At 40.5% G+C, this 27216-nt stretch overlaps 2 protein-coding genes, 1 long non-coding RNA gene and 1 pseudogene across 6 annotated transcripts; 3 read left to right on the forward strand and 1 right to left on the reverse strand.

Moving 5' to 3' along the window:
* Positions 1-919: 919 nt before the first annotated feature.
* Positions 920-11798, reverse strand: LOC121688977. Its single transcript, XR_006024742.1, has 3 exons — positions 11644-11798; positions 9629-9725; positions 920-1281 (listed from the first exon to the last, which is right to left on the reverse strand). It is a non-coding gene; the product is annotated as an uncharacterized LOC121688977 (long non-coding RNA).
* On the forward strand, positions 1163-6517 carry LOC121688973 (annotated as a pseudogene).
* Positions 7928-10796, forward strand: LOC121688972. Its single transcript, XM_042068902.1, has 8 exons — positions 7928-8252; positions 8451-8580; positions 8725-8869; positions 8969-9082; positions 9171-9315; positions 9567-9715; positions 9803-9942; positions 10024-10796. The coding sequence occupies exons 1-8, from the start codon at positions 8178-8180 to the stop codon at positions 10176-10178; spliced, it is 1053 nt and encodes a 350-aa protein (XP_041924836.1). The 5' UTR covers positions 7928-8177; the 3' UTR covers positions 10179-10796.
* Positions 10916-21468, forward strand: si:ch211-161h7.4. Of its 4 annotated transcripts, none has more exons than XM_042068891.1 (18): positions 10916-11259; positions 11650-11693; positions 11826-11881; positions 12022-12089; positions 12198-12267; positions 12410-12611; positions 12701-12781; positions 12905-12991; positions 13301-13456; positions 13711-14384; positions 14741-15109; positions 15501-16013; positions 16807-17449; positions 17652-17725; positions 17886-18029; positions 18740-18903; positions 19265-19355; positions 21138-21468. In XM_042068891.1, exons 1-18 carry the CDS (start codon positions 11236-11238, stop codon positions 21224-21226), a joined length of 3549 nt encoding a protein of 1182 aa, XP_041924825.1. In that variant the 5' UTR covers positions 10916-11235; the 3' UTR covers positions 21227-21468. The 4 variants fall into 4 exon arrangements, with proteins under 4 accessions (XP_041924825.1, XP_041924827.1, XP_041924826.1 ...); XM_042068893.1 differs by having other exon boundaries at positions 12198-12261; XM_042068892.1 differs by having other exon boundaries at positions 12201-12267.
* Positions 21469-27216: the final 5748 nt, after the last annotated feature.

A 27216-nucleotide genomic window follows, 5' to 3' on the forward strand; every position in this document is an offset into this window, starting at 1 on the left:
CTTTATTGATTTAGTTATTTATTAATTTTAGTTTCTGTCTGGATTCTCTGGGCTTCTCATTTGAGTTAAATTATCAAGTCCTTTCACAAATGTTCACCACAGTTTGAACAAACCTCTTCCATTGTTGATCAAAAGCCAGGCCAATCCGGTAGTATCTGAGCTGACAAAGAAACTTGAGCTTGACATATTACCAAGCAAAAGTCCCTCTCAGACGTATACACATTGCATAATGTCGAGGCTATGCAATGCATGGTCAAAAATGGAGAGTGCAAATGGTTGTGTTGTAACAGGGATTTAACACTACTTGGTGGGAGATATTAGCAAATGACTAGATATCAAGAATTACTAAAATGTAAAGGATTTGAACTTTTGATTCATACATTTATCTTTACTAGAAAAGATAATAGATAAGCCGTTCATAAACTGAATATATGAACTGAACAAGGTGTGTTATTTTATACCTATAAATGTGAAAATGGGTTGGGTTTTCTTCCTGGTGTCACCCTTACTACAGATCCCAATGACATCTGGTCAAAGTTTAATCTCAATGCCCACCAATAAATATCAGTCCCATATGGAAATAGAATTTGTATTATTAAAATTAATCTACACATTGTAAGGTGTGGGGTGATGTTTAATAACATTGCTGGAGAGGGCCTGTCAAGCTGCTTTGACTGTCTATTTCTGAACATGACACAAATGATCAGAATCACTTAGAAGAAGATATGCATGTACAGCAATTTACCACGCATGTGACCACCAACGCAAACAATTATTCTCATCAAATAGGCAATTTCAGGAAATACAGTACATTCTTGTAGGTGCCTATTTTATTTGTATAGAACATGATTTGGATATTTATGCCATGGTAAAACAAATTGACTAAAGTTTGTTACTGTTAATGAAGTTGAAAGTGCTATGGATAAAGTTCTAGAATACAGATCCTTGGGAAACAGTGTATAACCGGCTACTCAACGTTTAGTTATTGGTCCAGACTGCCTTGAACTTGTCATTTAAGTCATTCTTCATTGCATAAAAAAGTTGTGTAAGTTTTTGTGAATCCGTCCATCGTGATGATGTGGTAATAAAGTTGGGTTCACGTTTTTTTTTATTTTGATAGGTTGTTCAGTCAACTCGTCATGCCACTACCCATGCCAGCTTGTTCACGTGTAGAAAAAAAAGTAGACTTCACCACTTGCGTAATTCCAGTGTACTTAAGGCCTCTCCCACAGTGAGCTGTATAGTCGGAGTCGGAGTGATACTGCATCCATCCTCATATTCCTGAAAAGACAACAACAGGTAGGACCCCATATTAGAGAGAGTGTCTCTTCAGATAGTGTAAGCTTTCCTAAAGTGTAATGTAAATTGGGATGTATCTGGCTTTGATTATAATGTGTATAATGGTAATAGTGACTCCATAGTTTGTGATGAATGGCAAAATATATTTGGTATACAGTTCAGTAATTGCTTTATATTTGGGGTTTAGTGAAAATGGGTCATTTTAAAAGAAGAGCATACAGAATACAATTAAGAGCCTTTTGGTTTGTTACAGGTTGTTGCAATGAAAGGCCACAGCATTGGGCGATTTGCAGTTATTTTGACATCAATGGCCATCTACATCATTGCAATAGTTCTCAACATCCTTGCAGGACCGGGATTTTGTAAGTTTCAATATGATGAAATAAGTCTAGAGCTGTAGCCTATGTAATTTTCTTTTTAAAAATTCTTAGTGTCTTTATCCTTACTGTGGGTTTTTCCCCCCTCAGCACCGTTTTTGAGTAGCACTGGAAATATATCAGCTAAGTATGACACAGACATCACCCCATCTGGCTGGACATTTTCTATCTGGGTTGTCATTTACATCTGGCTGACTTTCATGATGGTCTACATCCTCTGCACTCTATGCCTGCGGTAAGGATTTGCTCCCCATGTGTCAATGTTTGGTCAACATGAAACAGGTCAAACTGTTTACATCAGTTATAACTGCAATTTATATATTTTCAGGAATTCCTATGGCTATACATACTGTAGTCCCCCTGTGTTGCCATATGGATTCTTCATCTCCTTGATTGTGAACATGATTTGTAATATCACATGGCTTCTGTTATGGGACAGTGAGTAAGTTATTTTACAGCTGATGGTGAAATGAATAAGCATTAAAAAAAATCTGATAATAATGGTGTTGTTTATATATCGTATGTCCTTTCTCTCAAGACAAATGATCGCAGCACTGGTGATTATAGCACTGATAGCCCTGACAAACTACATCATGATATTCTTCTCCTGTCACGGACTGAAAGTCTATGGTGCTTGGCTCAACAAATACCACAAGCGTGACCTCTGGCTTATCCGTATTCTGGTGAGTTAGATTGAGAAACTACTTATAGGGTAAAGATAGTGAATGTTTATGCAGGATTTATCATTGGTGAAGGAAGGAGCACATGTAGGTTTTAGCAGTTCAAAGACATTTGTGCTGCTTCAGGTCCAAAATAGCATCGCAACATACATGACATGGACAACACTGGCCATTCTCATCAACCTCACTATAGTGATGGATTATGATGTCTAAAGCAGATGCCGGCACTGTGTGTCTGTCCTTCCTGGTCGTATTAATGATCCTCTGGTAAGCCTTTTAGAATTTTCAAAGTCAAGCCAAAGTACTAATGAGAAACGTTGAGTGCCCATCAATATATGCTTTCTTTACCTTTACAGGTTTATTGTTGAGAAATCTGTGCTTGATAAATATGTCCGCTACATCCTGACCATCTACCCTGTGATTATTGTGGCTCTGACTGGAAACATTACAAAGAACTACGATCCTGCAGCATCCAGTCGCAATGCCATTTTTATTGGTAGGAGCACCCTGAACATATACTGTATGATTGTATATACTGTATGTGTATGTGCTAATGTGAGCCAGTGTGTGCTTTTGATTTGTGATTTGTTTGACTTATTTTGTTTTTGTTCCTCCAGCTGTGCTCCTGGGTCTGGCTTGTCTGCTGTTTGTCCTGGGAGTACTCCTGGTTGTGTGGGAGGCACTTCAAAAAGCCTTTCTACAGAGGTATGAATACTGAAGAGGTTATGTCACCTATCGAGATTGCGGAGAAGCAGAAAAAAAATATTTACCTAAGAAATACCTGCATGCCATGGTATTGCAAGGCTAAAATGTGTCTGGTTAGAGACTATTCTTTTTTACTGTTTGTCAGCTTTTATACTGCACTGGATGTTTATTACATAATTTCAAATAAAGACAGATAAAATGTAATTTATGAATTATACCAGAAAAATAATTAATAGTTCACATTTTTTCGGTCTAATTTTTTTGTTTGTTTAATGTGCACCATTCTGGTGTTATAATTATAAATATAATTATTTGTTATCTAATTACTGGTCAGAGCACAATTCTTTTAAGTGTTATGTTATATTTTTTTAAACTAAGTTTACAATGGTTTAAAATGTCTTTTGTAAAATTAGGCATTGTCCATGATGTGCCTTGTTTTTGTAATAAAAAGGAATACAAAATTATTTAAATATATACAACCCCAATTCAGAAAAAGTTTGGACATTGTGTAAAATGCAAATAAAAACAGAATGTGATAATATACAAGTCTTGTAAACCCATATTTAGCAGCAAAAAGGACTATTTTATGGGAAATATATGATAATTTTGAATTTCATGTCAGCAACATGTTTCAAAAAAGTTGGGGAATGTTTACCACTGTGCTGCTTCACCTTAACAAAATTCTGTAAATGTTTAGGAACTGAGAAGACTTGCTAGAGTTTTGAAAATGTAATGTTGTATAAGTATAAGTATATATAAGTATATATACTTTTTTGATCCCGTGAGGGAAATTTGGTCTCTGCATTTAACCCAATCGGTGAATTAGTGAAACTAATACCCCTGGCAAATATTGATTTAATGTTGTGGGACAAACATAGAATAAAAAAAGAAGCATTTTCATCTTTTTTAACATTTTTATGAAAAAATTGTATGTCCAAAATGATTCATACCCTTTTTAAACAATCAATGGAAACATCTATATTTGCATTCACAGCTCTCAAAATGGTAATACAGTATATATATATATATATATATATAGGAATATATATAGTCAGGAACATTTGCCATGACTCTGTGTTCGCTTTTTTGACAGATTGAGGTGTGGACCCTGGCTCTGCCACTCTAAACAATTTCTTGCCTTATTTGGCTGTATGTTTTGTATCATTGTGTGGTTTAATGGTAATATCACCTATTGGGGCAGGTCTCTCGGCAGACTGATCCTGATCTTTTCTTTCAGAATCTTAGCAGCAGCAAATTTCTGCTGATATTCAAGGTAGATAAATTGGTATGAGTGCATGAGTATAACTGGCTCAACCTATAGGGTTTCAAAGAAAACAGCATACAAATCTGTTTAGATGGGATAGAATGAGACCTACATATTTATGAACATTTCAGATTGCATATCTACACCAAATTATTATTAGTTTAAATTATTCCCTTATTTTTCATGAGTGAATACATTTCTTAAAATGTACGTTAAGTTACAATGAAAAGGACAGGAAATGTTTCATGACTGTGCCTGCAACAACTAGCATTCACTATACTATAGCAGAGAGGGTTGAAGCGGAACTTGTTATCAAGGATCTTTGCTTTGCTAGAGTAATTAATTTTAAAGAGTAACCTTTAAAGGTCAGCAATTGGTCAAAATGTGTTTGAAAATTTCAGCATATCATATATATCGCCAGAATTCATCCTCACTGCAGGTCTTGTGTCAGTCAGGAGGAAAAAAGTGAAAAAAGTGCTAATTGTATAAGTAGAACCTAACCTGACTCTCGCCAGATGAATTTCTTTCCGCCTAGCTCCACTCATCCATCTGGGACCAATCCATTGGAGTGTTGCTTCAGAAGGCTGGGCCTAATCAAGTAAATAAGCCACTTGTCCGTCATCTATTGATGTGCTACTTCAACCACTCACATCGAAGCCAACCCGTGACGCTGATAACAGTCTCACAGTCGCTTTTACGCTATGTCACATCTATGAAACTCCCGCCCTGCGTCCTGATTGGCTGTACCATAAAATCGGGTGCAGAAATCACTCAATGGAAGAGGTCCCAGATGGATGTGAGTGAAGCTAGGTGGAGCTAAGCGGAACGAAATTCATCTGGCTAGGGTCAGGTTAAGTAGAACCAGCACAGAGGAGAGATTGATGGACAGATGGACAGCCCAGTTGGGTCCCAGAAGAAGGATGGGTGTCTCACAGAGGAGATGTAATCCTCATTTTTTAAAGGTAGTAATTCATCTGTAATTATTAATTAATACTATTAGACTGATATGATTTAATATTGAGGCCATGGATGTGCCCCCTACTGTCCTTATCCTCACATTGCTTTAGCTATTATGCACTGGCTGCCGAGATAAAGGCCCCTGCCATCTATTATAAGCCATCAAGAAATATATGGATCTGTCACTCAAGTGTTAACACTTATTGAGAATATACTTACTATTTGTCACCACTAGAGGGAAACATAGACTTGTGTTAAGTCAGAGCCATCTCTGGTGTAAGTCACACATAATGAGGGGAATAGTCAAAGACACATTATTTGCCAAATGTCAATACTGCAAAACTGCTTTTAAGTATTATTCATTTTATACAAATAAAAAATCTATTTGGTATTGTTTTTATAAGGACACTTACTCTGTAAGATAATTTTGACTAAATTTAATGTGCAGCCTGCACTCAGCTAAAGTTGCTTCTTTTAAGTACAAGTATGCTTAGATTTGTAATAACTTGTCTTATATTTGGAGGGGAATTTTTGCAGTGGATATTACAACCAGACTTGACTAAGAGAGACTATAATATAATTTGCCTTCTGGATCAAAATATTATTTATGGAAGCCAGGCTAGTGTATTACCATCCAAGCCAGATTGTTTCCCAGAACTAGGACTGTACAAACAGCATTTAAAAAAATATATAACTGACACACACAGAACACACATCTAGAAGTCGTAGGGAGAAATTTCTTGAATTTGATGAATTGTATTAATCAAGGACTTTGCCTATGCGATAAGACACATACGGACTTATACAGACATCCTCTCTGGTCAAAGTTTACGTTTTATCATGCCCACCATAAATATTTCCCTTGTGCAAGAAAATACAAGATTTTCCCAACATCTCTTAGAACACTGTTTTTAATTCAGGCATATATTAAAGTAGCCTATTTTTGTCAGATATAATCAGTAAAACAATATTTATCACCATTTTAGTTTTGTATCACATTCACAACTTGGAAAAAAAAAAAAGCTTTTGCAAACATGATCCACTGCTCTGAATAGAGAGGACCAAGAATTACAATATATTTACTGGCTACTGAGCTGTCGAGGAATCATTTTCAGTCAGACTATTGTGAATGTGGTTCTTCTTTATTGCCTCAGGCTATGGACAGAAGGTGGAGTCAAGAAGAAATGTAACCCCATTTGCAACTTGCCAGGTTGACATTGGACACAGGTATCTGGACCAACATTAAAACAGTAGGTGTCAGTTTAACAATTCTCCTCTGGTTGGCTCATGACTCAATTTGTTACTTACATTTTATTCAGTGTCTTTCTCAGACTCACTTTTAGTAAACATTTACGATGGATCAGGTATAGAATAGGTGTGTGGACACCTCCCAAGAACTCAAACAACCCACAACTTACAGATATAGGTCTCAACAAGGGGTTTGATGACACTATTCAACATGATACAGGATCTGTGATAGTCTAGGGTAAACCCAGGTGAACTGGTAAGCAAAGTTCAATTGACTCTGCAGGTCAGTCTGGAAAGGATCCCATTTGCACCCAGGCTAGTGGAATTATCATCTCTTCCTGAGATAGTTACTGATAGAATTTTTACCTCTACCGAGGAGGACATGTTTTCATGTCTGTTAGGGCGCTTTCATACCTATTTTGTTCCGAATCACAGGCTGAATCGATACAGCTATTCTCCATTGTCCCTGGGTTTGTTTGTGTTGACATGGCAGCATTTATATAGGAACAAATGATATAACAAACCCACGTGAGATTTTACAGCTTAAGACACTATCCTGCAGACACCTAACACTTAACCCCACCCAGTTTGTTGGCTTGTAAACAAGATTTACACAAAAAACTTCTGAATGGATTCCCATGGAACTCGGTGGAGAGATGAGGCACCGACCTGGGATGAACCTATTAAATTTGGTGTGGATGAGGTAAATCCAGGACTTAGTTTTTATCACATGTTAACATTGACCAACAAATCGACATGGGTGAAATACACAACCTCCTAATGGACTTATATGGGGGCTGTTATTGAATTAACAAAGATAACATGCTGAGTACCATTTGTTTCAAGAATCAGTTGTACAGACAATACTTTGCTGTGTTTTTGTATTATTATTATTTTTATAATTGTTATTATTATTATTATTATTATTATTATTAGTAGTAGTAGTAGTAGTAGTATCATTATTAGTATTATTATTATTATTATTATCATTATTATACGGCAACTCATATTATAGGCTACATGATTTTTAAGAATAGTCCTCAGAGCAGATACCACTGAGCTTTATGACATGACATATTTCTTGGAAAATGTCCTTGAGTAACTGTCTTATATCAGCAGGCCGTACTGACCAACTTCCCACTGAAAAATTAGTCATTCAGTGAATAGCCTACCTTGAGTTTATTTGGAGATTCACTTTGCTTGAGAGCTAGACAGTTCGTAATAAACATTTAAACTTTTTTTCTAGGTGTGATTTCTTCTAAAATGAAAGGGCTTGTGGTTCACATCAGTGGCTAGACAAAAAAATCACTATAAAAACTCTATTTCCTTTACACTGATGACAGGGGAATGCAAAATAGGCCTAGGCTACCAGTCAGATAGCTTGCTATATCTGGAGATGCCTTAAGGCTGTCCATTACATATTTTATAGCCTGCACGACGTGGTAATTCATTGCATAAAAAGTTGTATAAGTTTTATTTTCACACTGTCGTATCATAAAGTCGTGATAAGCTAACACATACTTTGATATGCTTTCATAAGGTACCTCATGCTATGTAATGCAACAAGTGCACGTGTTGTCAGTCAGGGAAACGCCCCGTTGTAGTTATACAACTGAGGCGTTTAAATAGTAGGCCTAGCCAACTGCTATGTTGAGACACTTTCCGTCAAATACAAGCTCCAGCCGACGAATAATCGACAGTCAAAGCTACACGAAAACTAAGGTAGGCCCAGACTTTTGAATATTTAGAAAGTGTTTTGTTCAAGCGTGGCATAGCTTAGACCTGTTGTTGTCTACCTAGGCTACATAACAAATTATAATTGGTCTTACATATTTTAAACTGTTTTTATGATAATGACCTATGCTTAAGCTATAACGTTAGGCTACTCAATACGGCTACTTCTTTCCACTATTCCTCTAGCCTACTTTTCTGCTGTTGCCGCGAAACAGAATGGGGGACCACAACGTTGGACGTTTGAGTGCCATCGTGGTTTCATTCTGTCTATTCATCATTATGTTGATTTTCAATACATTAGCCGGACCAGGATTGCGTAAGTTTGAAAAACTCACATCACAAGTAGACATATCTACTTTTGATGAAAATTAAACCAAACCAGAATATAGGCAACCTTACGTTTTCTCTGCATGATAACACAGACCTTATATCCTACCTGCGGTCTTTTATCTTATTTCAGCACCCTTTTTAAACGGCACTGGAGACATATCGGATAAATATGACACTCAGATCACCCCCTCTGGCTGGACGTTTTCCATCTGGGGTGTGATTTACGTCTGGTTAACGCTCATGCACGGCTACATCCTCAGCACTGTCTGCAGACGGTAGGCTACGTTTAGACAAATAATCAATTTGTGATCAATTTGTCATGAAAATGTCACAGACTAACATAGGCCTACCCTAATTCCAACCCACCTTTTCAGCAATGCCTATGGCTATATGTACTGCAGTCCTCCTATACTGCCATATGGATTTTTCATTTCCTGGATTTTGAACATGATTCTTAATATCGCATGGCTGTTGCTGTGGGACCGAGAGTAAGTTGATAAGGATTTACCCTGTCAGTTGATGAGCTGTGTTGAGTTGCTTATCATTTATTTAAAACAAATATATTTTTTCTTCCAGGGAAATGATTGGTGGATTGGTTGTTCTTGCATCAGTAGCCTTCACAAATTATGCAATGATATTCTTCTCCTGTCATGGATTAAAATCATATGGTGCTTGGCTTAACAAATACCACAAAGTGGACTTGTGGCTCATGCGCGTGCTGGTGAGAGATTTTTGGTGTTACATTGGTATTGGAAGCATTTTGAACCTCTAAAGGGACACTGCCTATTTGAACGTTTCTTGTGCGCACCAGAAAGTTTCATGTGACCGACTCCAACCACCACAAACATTCTCTTGCGCACAGGAAACTTTCTCTTGTGCACAGGAAACACATTTGTACCCATGTCTCTGTTGAGGTTCCTTAAGCATGCATGCTGTTTCAAAATTAAAACTTTTATGTCCTAATGTTCTTAGGTTCAGAATGCAATAGGTGTTTACACAACATGGACAACAATTGCCACCTTGATCAATCTCACCATTGTTATGGACTACAATGGGCAGGTGTCTACACTGGATGCAGGCACTGTATCTCTCTCGATTCTTCTTGTAGAGGTGCTTGTTTGGTAAGTCTTGCTATGGAAGAAAAAAGTAAATGAAAATAATGTTTGTGGATGTCACTGATTCGACTGAACATGATGTTCCCCTCACAGGTTTGTTGTTGAGAACTTTGTGCTCGACAAACATGTCCGGTACATCTTGACCATCTACCCTGTGATTATTGTGGCTCTGACTGGAAACATGACCAAGAATTTCAATGCTGCTGCACCCAGTCGCAATGGAATTTTCATTGGTAGGTGCAGCACCTTAAACACTGGAATGGATATTGTGTTTATGGTTTAAAATAACTAATATTTTTTTTTTGTTCTTCCAGCTGTGCTCTTGGCTCTGGCATGTGTCCTGTTTGCCATAAGAATAATTTTGGTTGTCTGGAGGCACATTAAGAAACCTTTCTATATGGAAATGGATGCTGAAAACGTTAAGTCACCAATGGAGATAGCTGAGAAGCAGAAAAAGATATTTGCTTAGGAGAAACACATGTTTGTTGCAGGGATACAGAAGTTAGGCCAGTCTGGATAATAAGTAGTTTTTATGGGCCAAATTAAAGCCTTGTCTAAGACACAAAAGAATGTGTGCCTATGCAATTAGGCTATTTTTGTATATAAACATAATTTATTTTTTTAAAATTAACAAAAGTGCTGAAGGATGTATATGTGTGTGTGACTATGGCTGCAGAATTGAAGCGGAAGACTGTGGTTTTGGACCTTTTTTGAGCAAATTGAACGTCTGTGTGCTCCGGTGTTTTCTCATTTCTACTGCATGATTGGTCCTTTCCTGTGATGCACCGAATTTACTAATTACTATACTATAACTTATACAGTTATACTATAACTGTTATTGTACTGTAACTATTATTAAAGTAATGTTATTGAAACATTGAACTATCTATATATTTCTGACCTACGAACTGCTTGCACTACAGTGTACCTAACATAATAAACATGGTGCACTCACTCTGGGGCAGCTCATGGAGGTTGAAAGCACTGATCCTGATTTGGTTATTAAAAAGTTTTTTTTTAATGCCTGTAAATTAACCATGTTTTTTACACTATGGTGTTGATGTCTTTAATAAATACATACAATTGTTTATGGCTTGTTGATCTTTTCATGCCAGTCGATCAAAAAATTCAGTCAGTGTCCAGTAGGAGGAGATATTGCGTTTACATTGTTTTGAATGCCTTTTGGAGGCAGCTGACGAAGAAGATTGGAAAAAACGGGCGCGAGTAGCTAGGAGGCGTAGACTAGTTGGCTTTGTTTGTATTCATAAACGGAAGATATTAGATATAAATATATTTCACTTAAGTGGATGTTTGTTTTTAGTGGTGACTAAACCTTTGGTCTGAACGTTAATGGATGTGTTACTAATGTGGAATTTTACTGTACATATTATTTGTAGCGATAACAAAATGTATAGCTAACCTAAGGAGCAGTCTAACGTTAACGTTATGTGCTAATTCGGAAATGGCGGGCAGCTAAAAGCTATCTTAATTGAGTTTGGTTAGCTGGTAGGAAACTTTTTCCAACAATGGAAAGCAAAACGTCACACTTGGTAAGGAGTTACATTTCAAAAACGTGTTTAGTTATTTGAGTTTGTAGTTTGATAAGCCTGTTACTTTTTGCTATATGCGTAATGTTAACCTTATGTTGTCATGGTACGTTAGCGGTAACGTTCGGGCTAAACGTTTTCTGGCTAGCATTACTTAGCCATTAGCGAATTAGTTCACTATTGTTAAATACCAATGTGTGAATATCCTAAAGACTGAATATAACGTTAATAATATGCCCCAGATTCCTTCTTATTCATTCGCCCTTCTTTACATCAAACACAATCTTCTGTTGCAGCTAGCAGCTACGTTAACGTCACCACCTAAACAGTGGATAGGTGATGTAGCGTAGTTGCAGCCTTAACGTTATCTCAATTAATTTCACATACTTGTAGATCAAAGGCAGGAAGAAGCTGAGATACTTCACAGACGACGAAAGGTAACACCAGCTTATGTTCACACAATGTATTCTTCCAAGTAAATTAAAACTGATTGTCAGCCATTAGGGTTTCGCTACTGTACTGAATGGTAGGCTACAGCATGAGTGAACTGAGGTGTCTTTCTGTTATAGGGCGCTTCCAAGGATACAGGATGTATTTTCAGTAGGTGACATCGATGCTTTTTTGGGTGAGACAATCTATTGCTGTCTTCTACAGATGTTACATTAATGTTGGTGGGCCTAGCCCAGTCAACTCGTATTTGAGTCATGTCATCGATATGACCTCGATATAGCGTTAATGTAAACACAGTGCTGCTTTTACTTGCAGATTGTACATCTAAAACCAAACTGGATAGTGGGTTTCCATCCCCCTTACTACCAGAGGAAGAGGCACCAGTATGTATTATGTAACCTCTGGTCAGCTTGTGGCTATGCATGAATTTGATCTGTCTCTGAATTAAAGCAGTAGAGTCATCATAGTTACTACAGCCACTCATATCTTAGCAGGAAGAAGAATGTGTTGCCCTTCCAACAGAAGAAAAAAACATAGGGGAAGCTGGGTTAACGGGTAAAGGTACTATGTTTTCGGATTTGTTTTGAAATCGTATATTTTTAAATGTCTATTTTGTTTGAATGTGTGTTTGACACCACACCCTTTAATTCATTTTAGTCCTGCATCAGCCACAACTAAGAGAGATGTTTGTGTTGTTATGCAGAGTGTCCATTTAAAGATAGTGCCCCATTAAAGACTTCCAGCCCCATCATTGTGGCGTCGAGTATCCATGAGGATGAAGTTGAAGCAAAGCTTTTGGCATCGGCCTTGCTCTTTCCCTACGACAATGAGGATCCCATCGAAGGCAACATGGACAAGCCCCTTTCTATCCTGACAGGGGACCTAGCCAGGGAGGCCTCACTTCAGTAAGAACAACATAATGACGTGTGTGTGTGTGTGTGTAAATACCCCTCCTAGTTTGGTCAGGTTTTGACTTTGTCCATATCGCATGCAGTGAGACGCTCATTCTGACCCCACCAAAGAGATTTACACTGGGTGTTAAAACACAGCAAGGAGACAGGTCCCCAACACTCACGTAAGACTATTAAGTGTTCACTCAAGTCATTAACATATTAGGCATCATCTTCTGTCTGTTTAATTGTTTATCTATGATCTCTATCCAGAATCTCATTTCTAGATGTTTTTATTTTGACCACAGCCCACCGACCACCAGAAGCCATGTGAATCTTGAGGAAAAGAATTTGCCTGGTGCACTGGAAAATCACACTCTGACAGAGATGCAAATGTGAGAACTTAGGTTTTTTATCTCACCTTTGCATACATAAGCATGACCGCTTCAGTATGATTTGTTGTGTCATTTGTTATGTCATTTTTTTTCTACAACATTTGATTCCATGCATAGAATGTGTATGCAATTGTAGTTAAAGTAGCAACATCTCAATGTATGTGCTTGTGTGCACAATTAATCCAACTCTTAACTGCATTTTGTCCTTTCCTATTTTCTTTTTCTTTTATTTGTATCGTATAGTGTTATGGATTTGTATGGCCCTTTATACATTTCATATATGGCTTGCTGTCTTTTTCCTTCCTTCAGGAATGAGGAGCAGGGCTCCTCGGTGTCACCTGTGGTTTCGACTCAGACTGCTGTTATTAAGGAGCCGGACTCCAGCCTGAAGGCATTTAGCGTGGCCGACGATAGATCTTTCCAGAAGAAACTCAGAGAGTTCTTGATGCCAAGGAATATAGAGAGGTGAGGTGGGGTTAATGTAGTTTAGAGACCTGTTGGGGGTGGGGGCCTATCAGTATCACGATCAACCTACTATGTACGTGGCATATGTGCAATTCAGAATATCAGCATTTATGCTGTTGAAATAATTTATTTATAGTTAATATGGTTAACTAAAACCAATGGTATTTGCAGTGTTAGTTCAGTAATGCGTCATCTAAGCAGCTTCTGCAGAGCATGATCCCAGGGCACCTGCTGAACCACCTTGTGTCCTGCAGTGCCAGGGTGCCGACACCCGCCAGGGCCCCGTCACCGCAGGAGCTGGACGAGGACTTCTTTATCCTTGAGGATGACGCTCCGCTGCTCTTCAGCCTCAAGCCGAAGACTCCGAGCCAGACCAGCCGTCCAGCCAGGCAGCCCAGCAAGAAGGCCGAGGTCCAGGCTGAAACGGGGAGCGACGCTGCAGATGGAGCTCTGTTTGGAACGGAGAATGAGCCTGGAGCTGGGGGTAAGGCAGCAGGGGCAGCTCCCACATCAGAACCCCCAGCCAAAGCTTCCGCTGTCCAGAAGAAGAGGGGCAAGCAGAGCAAACAGACTGCATTGAGGGCAGCGCCTGAAGAAGGAGGATCTTTCGAGGGGCTCTGCGAGGTCGGAGGTCGCACAGCCAAGGGAGTTCCAGCGGAGGCTTCATCCAAAGCACCGGCTGCTCTGAGGAAGACAGGCAAGCAGAGAGAGAGACAAATAGCTGCAGCATTAGCTACTGCTGCAGAGCCTCTCACAGCAGTGGATGCTGGTGCTGATGCTGATGCTGACATGGCATCCAAAAGGCCTGAGAGAAGACCAGCAAAGCCCATATCAGAAGCCCAAAGTCCTGCAGCTGCTGAGGATGATCATGGAGACTATGGTAATAGTCCATCCCCGTCACCCTTAATGGAGGTGCCACAACAGACAGGTAAAGTGTTGCCTATGTGTGCATGTGCTTTACTGCAAAATGAAAAATATGATGTGTCAAGGCTATTGAATGGTAAGGAGGTGTTGCACTGTTGGCTGACTCTTCATGCTGCTAGCAGTAGAGTGGTTGATGAGCCATGATTTCTTCTGTTGGATAGATGGATGGATAGATGGATAGATAGATAGATAGATAAATACTTTATTCATCCCGAGGGAAATTGTAGGCAACCAGTAGCTTATACAACCATAACACAACAAACACAAATACACATATAAACCTGCAATGTAAAAACTTGCCTATACTGGTGAATGTTCTAGCTGTAATTATAGTACTTATGTGAACATTGTTTTCTGCAGTTACAAAGACAGCCAGTAAGAGGGCTCTTAATCAGGAAAAGCCTTTCCTGAGCAAAAAGAGGAAACTATGCCGGACATCAGAGATGTATGCGGTCAGTCACTCTCCAGAGCTGAAATCGGACACAAAAACAAGCAAAGCTGCGTCCACGGGACTGGAAAACACAGCCAAATCTCCCTCCGCCGCACCTGCAGCTGTGTCGCTGAAGAGCCAGAAGGCACAAAGTAAAAAGAAGAAAGAGAAAGAGAGCAATGTGACACAGAAGAAGAAGAGACCAACTCCGGTGCTGTCTGAGGAAGTGAAAGGAGACACAGACCAGGCCCTCACACAGCCCCACTCTCCTCACAGAGGAGATGAGACCGACGCCACAGGTGAGAGCCACTCACATTGTCCAGGGTTCATAGCCACAACTGGCTTGGTTGACCATGGCCGATCGTGTGTATGTTTAAGCAAGACAAGCAAACCATGTTGATTTGTCTTGTTCTGCTTAAATTAGTTCAACTATATCAATAGTATCAAGAGCATCCACGTGTCCAAATAAATAAAAAAAATGACAAGATGATGTAGAATTATTTAGAAGAATAATAGATCAGATCAAATGGATTACATAAAAGTTCTGAGACGATTCAGTGAAATGTGGAAAAAGCTACACAATATTACTTTTAGGTTGTTAAATGTTGTGTATTCTATCCTTGGCATAAAAGCAACCCTGAGTTTCTACCAGTCTGACCCCTGTGCTTCTGGCGTCCTCCTTCCTCTCAGGTTATTCTAAGCCTGGACGGCAAGACCCTTCGCAGGACCTTAGCGGCTGCTCTACTGTGGGCAGACGCAGGAGGAACAGGCCCGGAAACTGGTGGGCAGTCAACCCAGAGACGCAGGATGAGAACGACATCAGTCCTCCGAAGAGGCCTAAAAACGGCAAAAGGAAAGATGGGAAGATGCCGAAGAAAACAGGAAGGCAGCAGAAGAAGGAGGCCGCTGCATCCCTCGAGCAAGTCTCCGCTGATGTCATAGAGAAGGGAACAAGAACAACAGCCAAGTCGCCTCGACAGCAAACGGACGGGAAGGCAACTCTGAAATCTAGACAGAGAAAGGTCAAAGGTGAAGGCCGGGCTGACCAGAAGAGGCCCCAGACTGGTAAAGGCAGACGGAAGAGGCCACAGGAAGAGGCTATGTCTGCTCCACCCAATCAACTCGAGGAGGAGGAGGAGGAGGCCGCAGCTGGACTAGAGTCTGACCAAGCTGGATCAGAGCTACAGGTCAATATGTTATCAGGTGAGCTGTCAGAGAATATCTTTCTCAAAATCTCTCTCTGTCCATCTTCTATCTGTATGTGCTTGGGTATGGTCAAGCAGCAGACACCATTGGTAAGCAATCAGCATAGGTTCAATCCTCAAACACTGCGAGTCCTTGTTGCTTTGTGTCAGAGCGTTTCTGCTAAATCCTACTCACTCACCTTTACCTTTTGCATTTGTTGTTCTTGCTATAACAGTGCTGTTGAGTTTTGGCCCTTAAGTGCCAGTGGACGTGCAGGATTTCATACCATCTGGAAGAACACTTGACATTGGCTTTTCAAAACTAGCCCAAGCTAACACACCTGTGCACAAGCATAGTGTAGTACATATGTTGCTAATATGAGCTTAATGTGTTCCATCTATGAGTACTGACAGAAGGAGAATAGAGTTGTTTTCAGTTGGAATGTCCTGACTCTACAATGCGAAGCAGTGCTGTGCAGGGTGATGCATGGTTTTGAGTAGAACTTTTGTCGAATGTTGCGACAAAACATCTAGTTTTTTTCTGTCACTCCTGTTGCTCTGCTATTTTGAACGAGAAATTTGACACAATAGGAGGGTGTAGACAGAGAGCATTTAATGCTACAGTTGCTTGCTCGGTTGCAGTTAGGATATCATGTTATAGTAAGAATTCAAATCTTGCATGCAAATACAATTATAGTGCATTTAGACATTTAGGTAGCAACATTCACATCTCACTTTTGCTTATGTCTCCATGGTTTTGAATATAAACAACTGTAGTATTGAACTCTTTCACTGGCGCTTCTGCTTTACAGACGCTCCTGCTGAGCCAGTACAGAGCTTGCATGTCAGCAAAACCGTTAGCCGAGCCGATGCTCCCCAGCCGCAGGGGAGAATGGGAGGGAGACAGCGGGGGAGACTCCCCGGCAAATGGTGGGAAAGCCAGCAGCAGCCTCAGCCAGAGCCAGAGGCGGACATTGTCCCGTCGCCGTCACCGCCACACCCACACCCAGAGCCCAGGGCCCGAGTGCCCACCCCTGGCATGCCAGCGGCAGAGCTCCACCTCAGCCGGCAAAGGGTCACGAAGCTTGGCAGCGGCTCTCGGAAGCCCCGCAACCAACTTGCGAAGAAGCCGCTGGCGCGACACGCGGGGACGCCTAAAACTCTCAAAGGTTCCATGGCATCCTTCGGCGCCTTATACTCGGCGGGCAAGTCTCACGGCAGGAACGCGGTCGTGCAGAAAGTGCGCAAGAACTTGCTGAATTCTCTGGAGGACAGTAGTAACAGGTCGAATGACCACACGTCCATGGACGCCAGCAGCCAAGATCGGCTGAACTCTGATGATGGACACCAGGAAGTGTGCGTCCAAGTTTCGAACTCTGTTGGCCTCGAGTCGGTCGTTCGACTGAAGAGTGGAGACGTGCTTCCTGCTTCAGACTGGCCCTCACAAAATCTCGGGTATATTTGAATCTGCTCTTTATTTTCCACATAGCTTTTCAAAACAGTTTCTTAGGTTATTAATGTAATTGCATTAATAACCTAATGTCAGTTTTTTCCCCTTTCTTTATCCCAATATACATGTTTAAATCAGTGTATGCATATTTTAAATAGATTTTGACATACAATAGAATCACACGTTTCCAACTTTTCATTTAAATAGTGTTCCTGGTTTAAAAAGCGGACCTTCCTCAATGATTCAACTACAGGAGGAGGAGGAGGATGAGGAAGACCGAAGTAAGCCATACACTTTTTTTCACAGTGCTGGTTGAGGGTTTGCCATGCTTGTATTTAGTTTAAATATGTGTGTGTGTGTGTGTGTGTGTGTGTGTGTGTGTGTTTGTTCAGCTTCCTTTTTTAACTTAGCTGAGTCTCTCTCCTCTGCCGTCTCTCGCAGACATGTCGTTGACCTTGCTGGTCCCAATGGCTCTGTCGGAGGGAGACATCTGTGGGCCTCTGCTCCGACCTTTAACCCTAAGTCCCGACGACTGGAAGAACCTCACCTACTGGCTCAGAGAAGTGTGGAGGACCAACGTCAAATGTAATGCCATACAATAATATATCTTTTTTTCTGTTGTTGATTTTATGAAGGGAAATGTATTGCTGTACCAATCATACAGCTGTCAGCTCTGTTCTGACTCCTGCCTCAGCCATATGGATATCCTTTACCCACCCTGCGCTCACTTGTGTCCTGCGTCTTAAATGTATTACCATGCCACATAATTTGACAGTGTCAGGTAAAATGGAATAGGACCCTCTGGTGCATATCTGGATCTGAGGGCTTCAAGTGTTCCGTAGTGTGGTCTGTTGCTGAGTTAACCCTCACATGGCATATAGTTATGCAGTGTAAAAAGTTGTATGGTGTTGAGTGAGTCTTCTAATTATAATGAAATGTAATTTCACCATAAAACCTCATTATTATTTTACATGAGGGGATGATATCAAATGTACTATACCAGCACGAATAAATCCCTAGCTATTTTCCTCATATCATCGCTCTCAAGGGCTCGTCCTCACAGAAAGTCAGGTGTTCTCAATGTGTTACTAGAAAATGCTGTATAACCAGTAATGATCAGTGTGGATTAGAGAGCAGCCCTGAGAGTCCAGATGGATGGACCCTCAGGGGATTTATAGCTGCGGCTGTAGATGCTTGTGTAATGAGGGTGGTGGGGATGTCTGTATGCATGTAGACCATAGTCCACACACCTTGCCCTTTAATTGTAGTGTCTAATACTGTTGCCACCTGCGCAGATAACGGTCAACTCATCACAGCCGACCACTTCCACTGGTACACGCACGAGGGCAGGGCACTGGGCCACAAGTTCGACCTGGTGTGCAACTCCTACGCCAACGGCAAGATCCTGCTGGGCTCCTACATGCACAAGCCGGCCCAGGTGGACCAGCACACGACCACAGTGAGTTCATCCTCGGGTCAGAGATACATAACCTTACCTAACCCCAACACCGACCCCTGGGAATTGGATTAGGAATGTGATTTCAAGTGCCGTGTCTGTCACCACACTCTGTTGGTTATAAAATCCCAGGGGTGATAAAAGGGTTGTTAGGAGGGGGAAAATTCTTTATCTCCTGTTATCTTAACGCATATTCTGCTTCACTGTATATCCCAGCAGGTAATGTTTAACTGGTGGCCGCGTGACGACCTTGACAATGGCAACAATAGCAAACCGCTTGAATCAATGGAGATCTTTATGATCGTCACGTGCAGACTTGTTTTGAGTGAATACGTTTTGTGTTTTGTTTTTTTTCTTCTTGCAGGTTTTTAATGTATATACAAGTTCTGTGCGCGTCCAAATCAACGATCTCAAGTCTGATTACATTCCCGGGCAAGCATTCGTAGTCCCTCGAGGTATGTAACATTAATGCCTTTTTATTCTGATGAAGGCAGATTTGGTTTTCCAGTAGAATCATGTGAGCGACCGAGGCAGCCAGCCCACCAGTTGGGAGGTGAGCTTGGGGTTGTAGGTGGAAAAGGAGGTGCAGGAGAGGTTTTAAGTGGTGCAACTCTATTTATTAAATAACCAAAAAAAAACTTGCAAGAAAGCAATAGGCTATTATTTAACAAAAAACACTTTTAAACAAACAAACCAAAAATAAGTTCAGTATTCCAGTCATCAATAATCCAGATTTACACAGAGCATAACGCTAAATCTCTGCCTCACAACAGGAGAGCTGCTCTATCTTTGCTCTCCAGGGGAACTGAGGTACTGCTCTTAAATAACCCTACTAATTGTCCTAAATTAGCTCAAATGGGGATATTGGCTCAAACCACCCAAATAGGTAACCACTTTACCAGACATTCACTATTAACAAATTAACTAAGTATTACAAATATATACATAATGACAATGGTGCATAGTACTACAAAAATACATGTTAATTACCATAACCAATATTCCCCACATATACTGCTCACAATTGTTAAAACACATTTTTTGAAACCTTCCACCCTTTTCTCCATTCTCAAACTACTTTCACAGAATGTCTGACAGTTCTTGCAAAATAAAACACTCGCTTCAAAAGTTTTTACTTGTGCTCAGAACCAAACAGTGTTAGAGTACCGATCCAGTGTATGATTGAAGTGTTCCCTTAATTTTTTTGAGCAGTATACATAATAATAACAAGAAGACAAACAGACAAGGCAAACACCCCTGTATCACAATGCCCCACTCCCTCCCCCTGTGGGATGTTGGTAAAAGCACTGTCCCAACGCGAAGCGCGCTTCCGCAGTAGCCAGGAAGCCGGAGCACAAGGAAGTGCTGTGAGTATACCAGTTTACAGGCGTTATACAGCAAATGCAAATGGTGAATGGGAATGACCGTGGGTACCACACTATGTGTTTAAGTTACCGGGGACAAAGAAAGACATTATTATTAACACAGCTTTGGGCAAAACTAAAGAAAAATCGTTGCAGACCAAACATTTGGTCTGACGCGTGAATGAACGCCGAACTGGCGGCAAAACTCCCGACACCAACGATTAAACAAACTGTACACCAAACATACTTTACACAACATGAAACAATACTTCAAACAAACACACAACACCGTTTATAAGCCAGGGAGATGTGGCGGGTGACTGTGCATATGGGTGCATGTAGGCTACTGTATGCGTGTGTGCAACCGAGTGGAGTCTCTCCCTCTCCCGCACTTGAAGTGCTGCACCGAAAAGTTTTATTAGTTTAAAGTCTAAAGATATAGCGAGAAGGGGGAAAGTTCAACTTCTCACAAACCAACAAGTTAGATACAACAAGCAACAAATAGCTGATTGGGAAGGAAATTTCCTGTTTCAGGAAAACATTGTCTGTTTCAGTTTTACTTGCTTGCTCGCTGTACCTCGAAGGTGACTCCAAGAGTAGCTGATGATCTCTAAAAGGTTATGTAATAGGTGCTCAATATGGATTCTGCTAGAGATCAGTGGTTACTGTTGAAGTTCCCTGGATAGGTCAGTAACCTTGCTTGGTCCAGTAGTCCTCATGTGAACCGAGAAGAGTCTAAGACCAAACAAGTACTGAACAGCAGGTTTCCGCTCTCTCTCATTACACAGCCTCTCTTGAATCTGTGAAGTAAAACTGGTCTGACGTGAGCTGTCTTTCTTGTGTCTCTATTCCCATCTCCCCTCTTCCTCTCAGGGCAGTCGTACAGCATCCGTAACCTGACTCCAGTGCCCGCCATTCTCTGGTATCATCGGATGTTTGCAAATATAACGGAGGACTCTTAAACCAGAGCCATCACTTGTACAGGATACAGACTGTTGTAAAGTTGGTCTTTAATATTTTACCCTCAAAACCTTCTAATTTAAAGCTTGTCAAAGTTGTCAAGTATCACAGCTTTTGTGTCGAAGGTTGTAGATTCTTAATAATAGAATGAGCTTTAAGCTTTTTTGTCTGTTTTAGCCGTGAAAATTATATCTCTGAGAGAGGTCTTGTGCTCAATAAAAAAGAATGTGTTTTTATATTTGTAAATTAAAAAACAAAAACAAAAACTATGCCTTGATTTCATCATCCTACCACTAGGGGTCATCAGACAGTCATATAACCATGAGTGTGTGTGTTAAAGATTGGCATCATCCCTTCTGCTCCTGTAGGTGTATAGTAACACTTTGTGTTTTCAGGTTTTTCTCTCTGCTGTAGGAGTTAATATGTTTTTGAGTGAAATAGACCTGCGGTAACCTCTTTGTCCATGTAGCAACTGATATTTGAAAACTCTCCCACAAAACTGTATGTGGTGCCTTGAAACTACTCCTTCCTTTATCTGTCTGCCACTCAGCACTACAATTAGACCGCAGGGGGAAAAAACCCTGTTCCGAGTACTTCCTTGACTGATGCACCGCGTTAACACACCAATTTCACATTTTCACAAGTCATTTCAACTCCCTACAGCCCGGTTTGCATTTGGAGAAAATGTTTTTATCGTTTCACCTTGAAGTGATGGAACAAAATATGTAATATAGTGGGCGGCATTGTTTGGTTCTCCCATTCCTTCTCATCCCACTCAGCAGCCGTTCACCTTTGTGTTGTCTGATGACTTATGACCTGCCCTATTTATGACTTATCCTTGCTCCTTGGGTAAACAATAGATCTTACTGGCCAGATGACTAGCCAAGGTGGTAGAATTTACATTTATTTATTTAGACACTTTTATCCAAAGCAATTTACAAAATGAAAAAATCTGTGTAGCATCATGAACCACGCCGAAATTGTAACTAGCGCATTCTCTGCTAAGTTTGTTACTATCACTGTCAATCGAGGCGACCAAATCACTCAGAGAATTTATGGCAAGATGGCTAATCAAATGTTAGGACACGTCTGTTTTTTTTTTATTTTTATTTTTTTAAATCTGCACGGTACAGCTTGTCTAACTTCTACTAGTGCATGAGGATAGCATTAGGCAAACGCGAACGCTACCATATATATATATAGTTAGAACAACATGTGATCCAAATTATATCATGTTTCTATAGAGCAACATGTTATTTCACTATGTTTTTACGTGGGTTAGGTTAGGGTACCACACATCGAAATAAAAGCCTTTATTGACCCACAGGCCGTCAGTCTCCATAGGTTACATGGCAAATCTCGAAAAGCTTGCCAGGCCTCCCGTGCCTTGTAACAGGTTGCTAAGCCACGATTGGCCTGTGGCGGTTTTCGGGCGTGGCTTTGGAAGGGGCAGTTGGGTCTTCCAGAGGTTCTTAAAGGTGGAGTAGGAAACACCCTTGCTCTGGTAGCACTTGGTAGATCATTCCACTAGCGGGGAACTACAAATGACTGGATAGTCTGGACTGAATGGTCTGGATTGCCCTATGTGTAGGGGTGATGGTGCTAGACGACATTCTATGGAGGAACGCAGCGACCAAGGGGTAAAATATGCTTTTATGACAGCATTTAAGTAAGTGGGACTAGACCAAGCAATTCTTTTGTAGGCCAGCATTAGTGACTTGAATTTCATGCAGGCTGATAAGGTTGTCCAGGGGAGCTAAATGAACCCCGGGGAATGTACCGTGTTGGACCATCTGTAGCTATTTCTCTGCACAAGCCGGGAGCCCCGTAAGGAGGGTGTTACAGTAGTCGAGAGATCTACCATGATCTATACCAAGAACTGCAGTGATGGGAGAAGCCATGAGGGCAGGCAGTCGGGCCTAGCGAGGTGATGTACATGGCAAAAAGAAGGGCACCGAGCCTTTGGACACCCCTGTAGCCTGGCGATAAGAGGTGGGATTCAAACAAGGAGTGGACTTTGCCTTTGTATGTGTATGGATAGCCGGATGTGGTGGTTGACAATTGACAGCTTTTTGTGCGACAGTCCTGGATCACTTGATATGCCCTTCCATTATAGAGTGAAAATTCTTAAACTATTGACCTTGCCACTACTAAATAACTTGGCTCTCTTGCGAAATTAGCCAATTAAACAATTTTCTGTTTTATCCACATGAATAATCACCACGCTCCTCTGTGTTAGTGCTGTAGGTAGGATACAACTCTTCCTCCGGGTTGGGTTGGTGCTTGCAGCTCCTCAGTGCACTTACCCCCTTTCCTGGGCTCCTGAGCTAATGTGCTCGCATGCCTGCCCAGAATCTTCTGAATGTCTCTCTAAGGTCACAATCATGTTTGTAAACTTTGACTCTTAAGACTTGGTATTGCACTGACCCAAGAGATAGAATAAACACATACATTATTTATCTGATGGTGTCTCTGCATTATATCACATCCAGTGCAAATGCCAAACACTGTTAGTGTATTAAACTTAATTAGATCTAAGTCTTTTTTGCATCATGTTCGTCACTCCAAGCCATATTGATACTGGTTAATCACACAACATACAACATTGGACATTTTGGCACAAATGAAGTGACAAGCTAGTTTGTAATTTCCCTTAAATGTTTGTGGGGGTACACTAGTCCTATACAATATTTAACAGCAAATAAATACTGGATATGAATAGAATTCCAATGAAAAAGCCAAACAAAGAACAATATATTCATATGGATGGGCCATTTGATCAAATAAGTTGGAATTGCATGCACACATACACACACGCACACACACACAAACAAACAAACAAACACGCAAACAAAAAGGAAAGGTCTGTGTGGCTGATGTAGTGTTGCAGTGTGTGCTGTCTGTGCGTGTATGAGCAAAGTTCAATAGGTAGCCTATTGCATGTTCTGTGAGGCAGCCCTACTTTACATGAGGCAAGAGGGTTATGGGGGAGGAGGGGGGGTCACACGCATCCTGATGGCCTCAAGGCAGCTGGACCCCACACAGATGTATTCAGAAACTAGATGTACCGCATAGCGGTACAAAATATGACCGCCGCTCAGTCCTGTACATCCGTTCCGCGAAAATAAATCACACTTCAATTTGTCTCCATATTTTACTCCATCCCCCACTCTTGAAACTTTTGTGTATGCTTGTTTGGCATGCCTGAGTGTGTGTGTGTGACAGAAAGTAGCCTACTGGTGCTGAAAAGGTGAATAGATTGTAGAATAGCCAAAGAAGATGTAGCATTGTTATAAAACCTTTAAAATCTCTAAATCACAAGTAGGGCAGTTCATCCATTGCAACTGGATTGATGAAAGGTCACTTACACCTGTAGGCTACATTGTATTTGGGAAAAGCAAAAGGTATCAGCATAATGTTATTTATTTTATTTTTTTTATGTATGTATAAACAAAAACATCTCTGTCAGTTCCATGCCGTTTTCAACAGCTATCAAAAACAAAGGTCATTTTTGGATGGATGGATTTATTGTGAATGTTTCTTCTTCTACATAAGATTTTAGTCATCTTTAGTTCATGTAATACTTTATTGTCAATGCACAAATTAAGTAACAGTAGTCTGAAACGTTATTGTTAATGCACAAATTAAGTAACAGTAGTCTGAAACGAAATGCTGTTTTACATCTAACCAGTGGTGCAAATAACTGACATGTCCAAATGGGCCTTGATGAAATGCGTCGCTAGACTGTTCATACACATTTTAACGGGCCAAAGTTGAAGAGCTTTTGTCCGTGCAAATATAGGCTGATTCATGTTCCCTTGCATTGTGTAACTGAGGTCCATGGCTAGTCTGGCTTTCATCAGACCAAGCTCAATCTTTTAAGAAATCAAAAAATAAATAGCGGGCAGATCAGGCTGGGTTCACCCAGCCTAGTCCATAGGCACCCGATATTGTTTAATTTTCCGATTGAGATATACACGCTCTGGCTATTCTAAATGCAAAAATGCATCAGGGAGTTATGAAAAAACGGTAACTAACAAACTAGATCCTAATAGAAAGCTGTTAGCTTCCATAAGCTACAGGTAGGATTATAAGGTAGGCCTATTTACAACATAAATTGTCAATAGGCTATGCTGGTGTAACTTGCGTTGTGTTTTACTGGTGATACACTCGGAAACGATGATGGTAGATGAAGCAGGTTTATTTGTCTGCATGGGTCAGGAAATACAACATGAGGAAAGACAGTGAGATCTGGTCCGCCTGCAGCAGTTAACTTCTCTTCTGCTCTCAGACACAATTCTATTAGGCTACTACACTACGTATCTAAGCATATGGTTATTTCATTTCAGGTCCAGTATGAGGTGAGGTGTGTCAATAAAATAATACAAAATAAATTCCAAAAGGGAATAATGTGGCATAAAAACATGAGTGTGAATGTGTAAATGTATGTAACTGTATAAGTAAACTACTTATATATCTAATCTGTTGAAATCTGTTATATTTCTAATTAGATCTAATTATATTCTTACATGGGGGTGATCATCCAGTATGATAAAATAAATATAAACAGTAGAATATGCAAACATTCAATCAGAGAGTGAATAAGATATACCACATACAAATACCAACACTACTTCATCTATTTTCATTAGTAAACACGCAAAACAGCGCTCATAAAAAGGTAAACACTCCACTCTTGTGGTGATACAGCGGTACTGCATTTAGAACGCTACAAAGACGTTAATGGCTAGTCATTCTAGCTCGGGAATGCTAGCCATGCTACGAGTGAAACATAAAACATTCACGAAACATAAAATCAAAACAGCAAATACAATTGGTTACCTGCATGGGTCAGGAAATACAACATGAGGAAAGACAGTGAGATCTGGTCCGCCTGAACAAAATAAATGTGATATTAAAATTTGCACTAAAGCCATACTATTGTGCTTCAAGGTCAGCACTTTATTAACACCGTTACATAGGCGACACAAATAAAATCTCCTTTGGAAACCAAAACATTCACGCAGCTCCATGAGTCAAGGAAAGCGCGAATGAAGTAGCCACTTGGGACCCACTACACAGTAGCTTAAGGTGTGTTGCTAAAGCAGCCATAATGAAATGAAGGTGTCATTGTTTGGATACTTCACACACACACATGCTTTTTAATTTCACAGACTACAACTACCAAGCTGGAATCAAAGCACATCGATTCCCCTCTCACACCCTGCACGCACTTCAAACAAAATAAACAGGCGTCTCGGTCCGTGTAACGCCTTGCAGTGCTATGTTCTATTTGCAGAATTCACATGAACAAATATAAAAATAGGCTTAAAAATCCGTTATCCATTCTTTAGGACGGCACAGTAAATGGGTTATTGTTGCTTATTTTGATTTTCAATTGAGCACAGTTACGGTTTTCTGTTCAGAAGTTAAAAATTGAAATGATGCGTCAATTTTCTATCCTTTTTTGTCCTTGAGTTTGGACTGAACCACGAACACCGGGGGGAGAACACCATCTAGCTGGGCCAGGCTAGATGGTGGAAGGGAGCGCCGCCTGAAGTTGTTTGTGATTTTGACTCATTACTTTAGAGATTAATGACAAACTTTTTGGGAGAAGGCACGTTAAACATAACTTTCAGCCTATGTTGAACATATCTACAGCAGCCTATATTTAAATACCATGGCCATGGCATAGCAAATAATTCCCCAAAGCAGAATGCTTTGCCATCGACGTCAGTCAGCACGTTTGACATGGTATTTTTGCTTATTTAACGCTTTACGCTAGACTAGGTTTCATTAGGCTAAACGAAGACACAACGGTGAGCCTAATTTATCCGTTTATCCATTTATTAATTTCAACAGCAAGCCTACATTGGCCTGTAGGCTACTAGGGCTCACGTAGGCCTACTCATAAGTGTCAGGACGCAGCAATGTCTCGCTCTGCATCTGAAGTTCTGATCTCGAGCTGACATTATCAATCGCTTGGCACCTT

The sequence above is a fragment of the Alosa sapidissima genome, chromosome 17 (genome assembly GCF_018492685.1).
Source record: "Alosa sapidissima isolate fAloSap1 chromosome 17, fAloSap1.pri, whole genome shotgun sequence".
Lineage (NCBI taxonomy): Eukaryota > Metazoa > Chordata > Actinopteri > Clupeiformes > Clupeidae > Alosa > Alosa sapidissima.

Bases quoted from the DNA above. Each gene is read 5' to 3' on its own strand.
- si:ch211-161h7.4 (XM_042068891.1), top strand. From the start codon at position 11,236: ATGGAAAGCAAAACGTCACACTTG. The intron at 12,782-12,904 runs GTAAGACTATTA...TTTTGACCACAG, and splicing joins GACAGGTCCCCAACACTCAC to CCCACCGACCACCAGAAGCC. The intron at 18,030-18,739 runs GTAATGCCATAC...CCACCTGCGCAG, and splicing joins GTGGAGGACCAACGTCAAAT to ATAACGGTCAACTCATCACA.
- LOC121688972 (XM_042068902.1), top strand. From the start codon at position 8,178: ATGTTGAGACACTTTCCGTCAAATACAAGCTCCAGCCGACGAATAATC. The intron at 8,581-8,724 runs GTAAGTTTGAAA...ATCTTATTTCAG, and splicing joins ATTAGCCGGACCAGGATTGC to CACCCTTTTTAAACGGCACT. The intron at 8,870-8,968 runs GTAGGCTACGTT...CCACCTTTTCAG, and splicing joins CTCAGCACTGTCTGCAGACG to CAATGCCTATGGCTATATGT.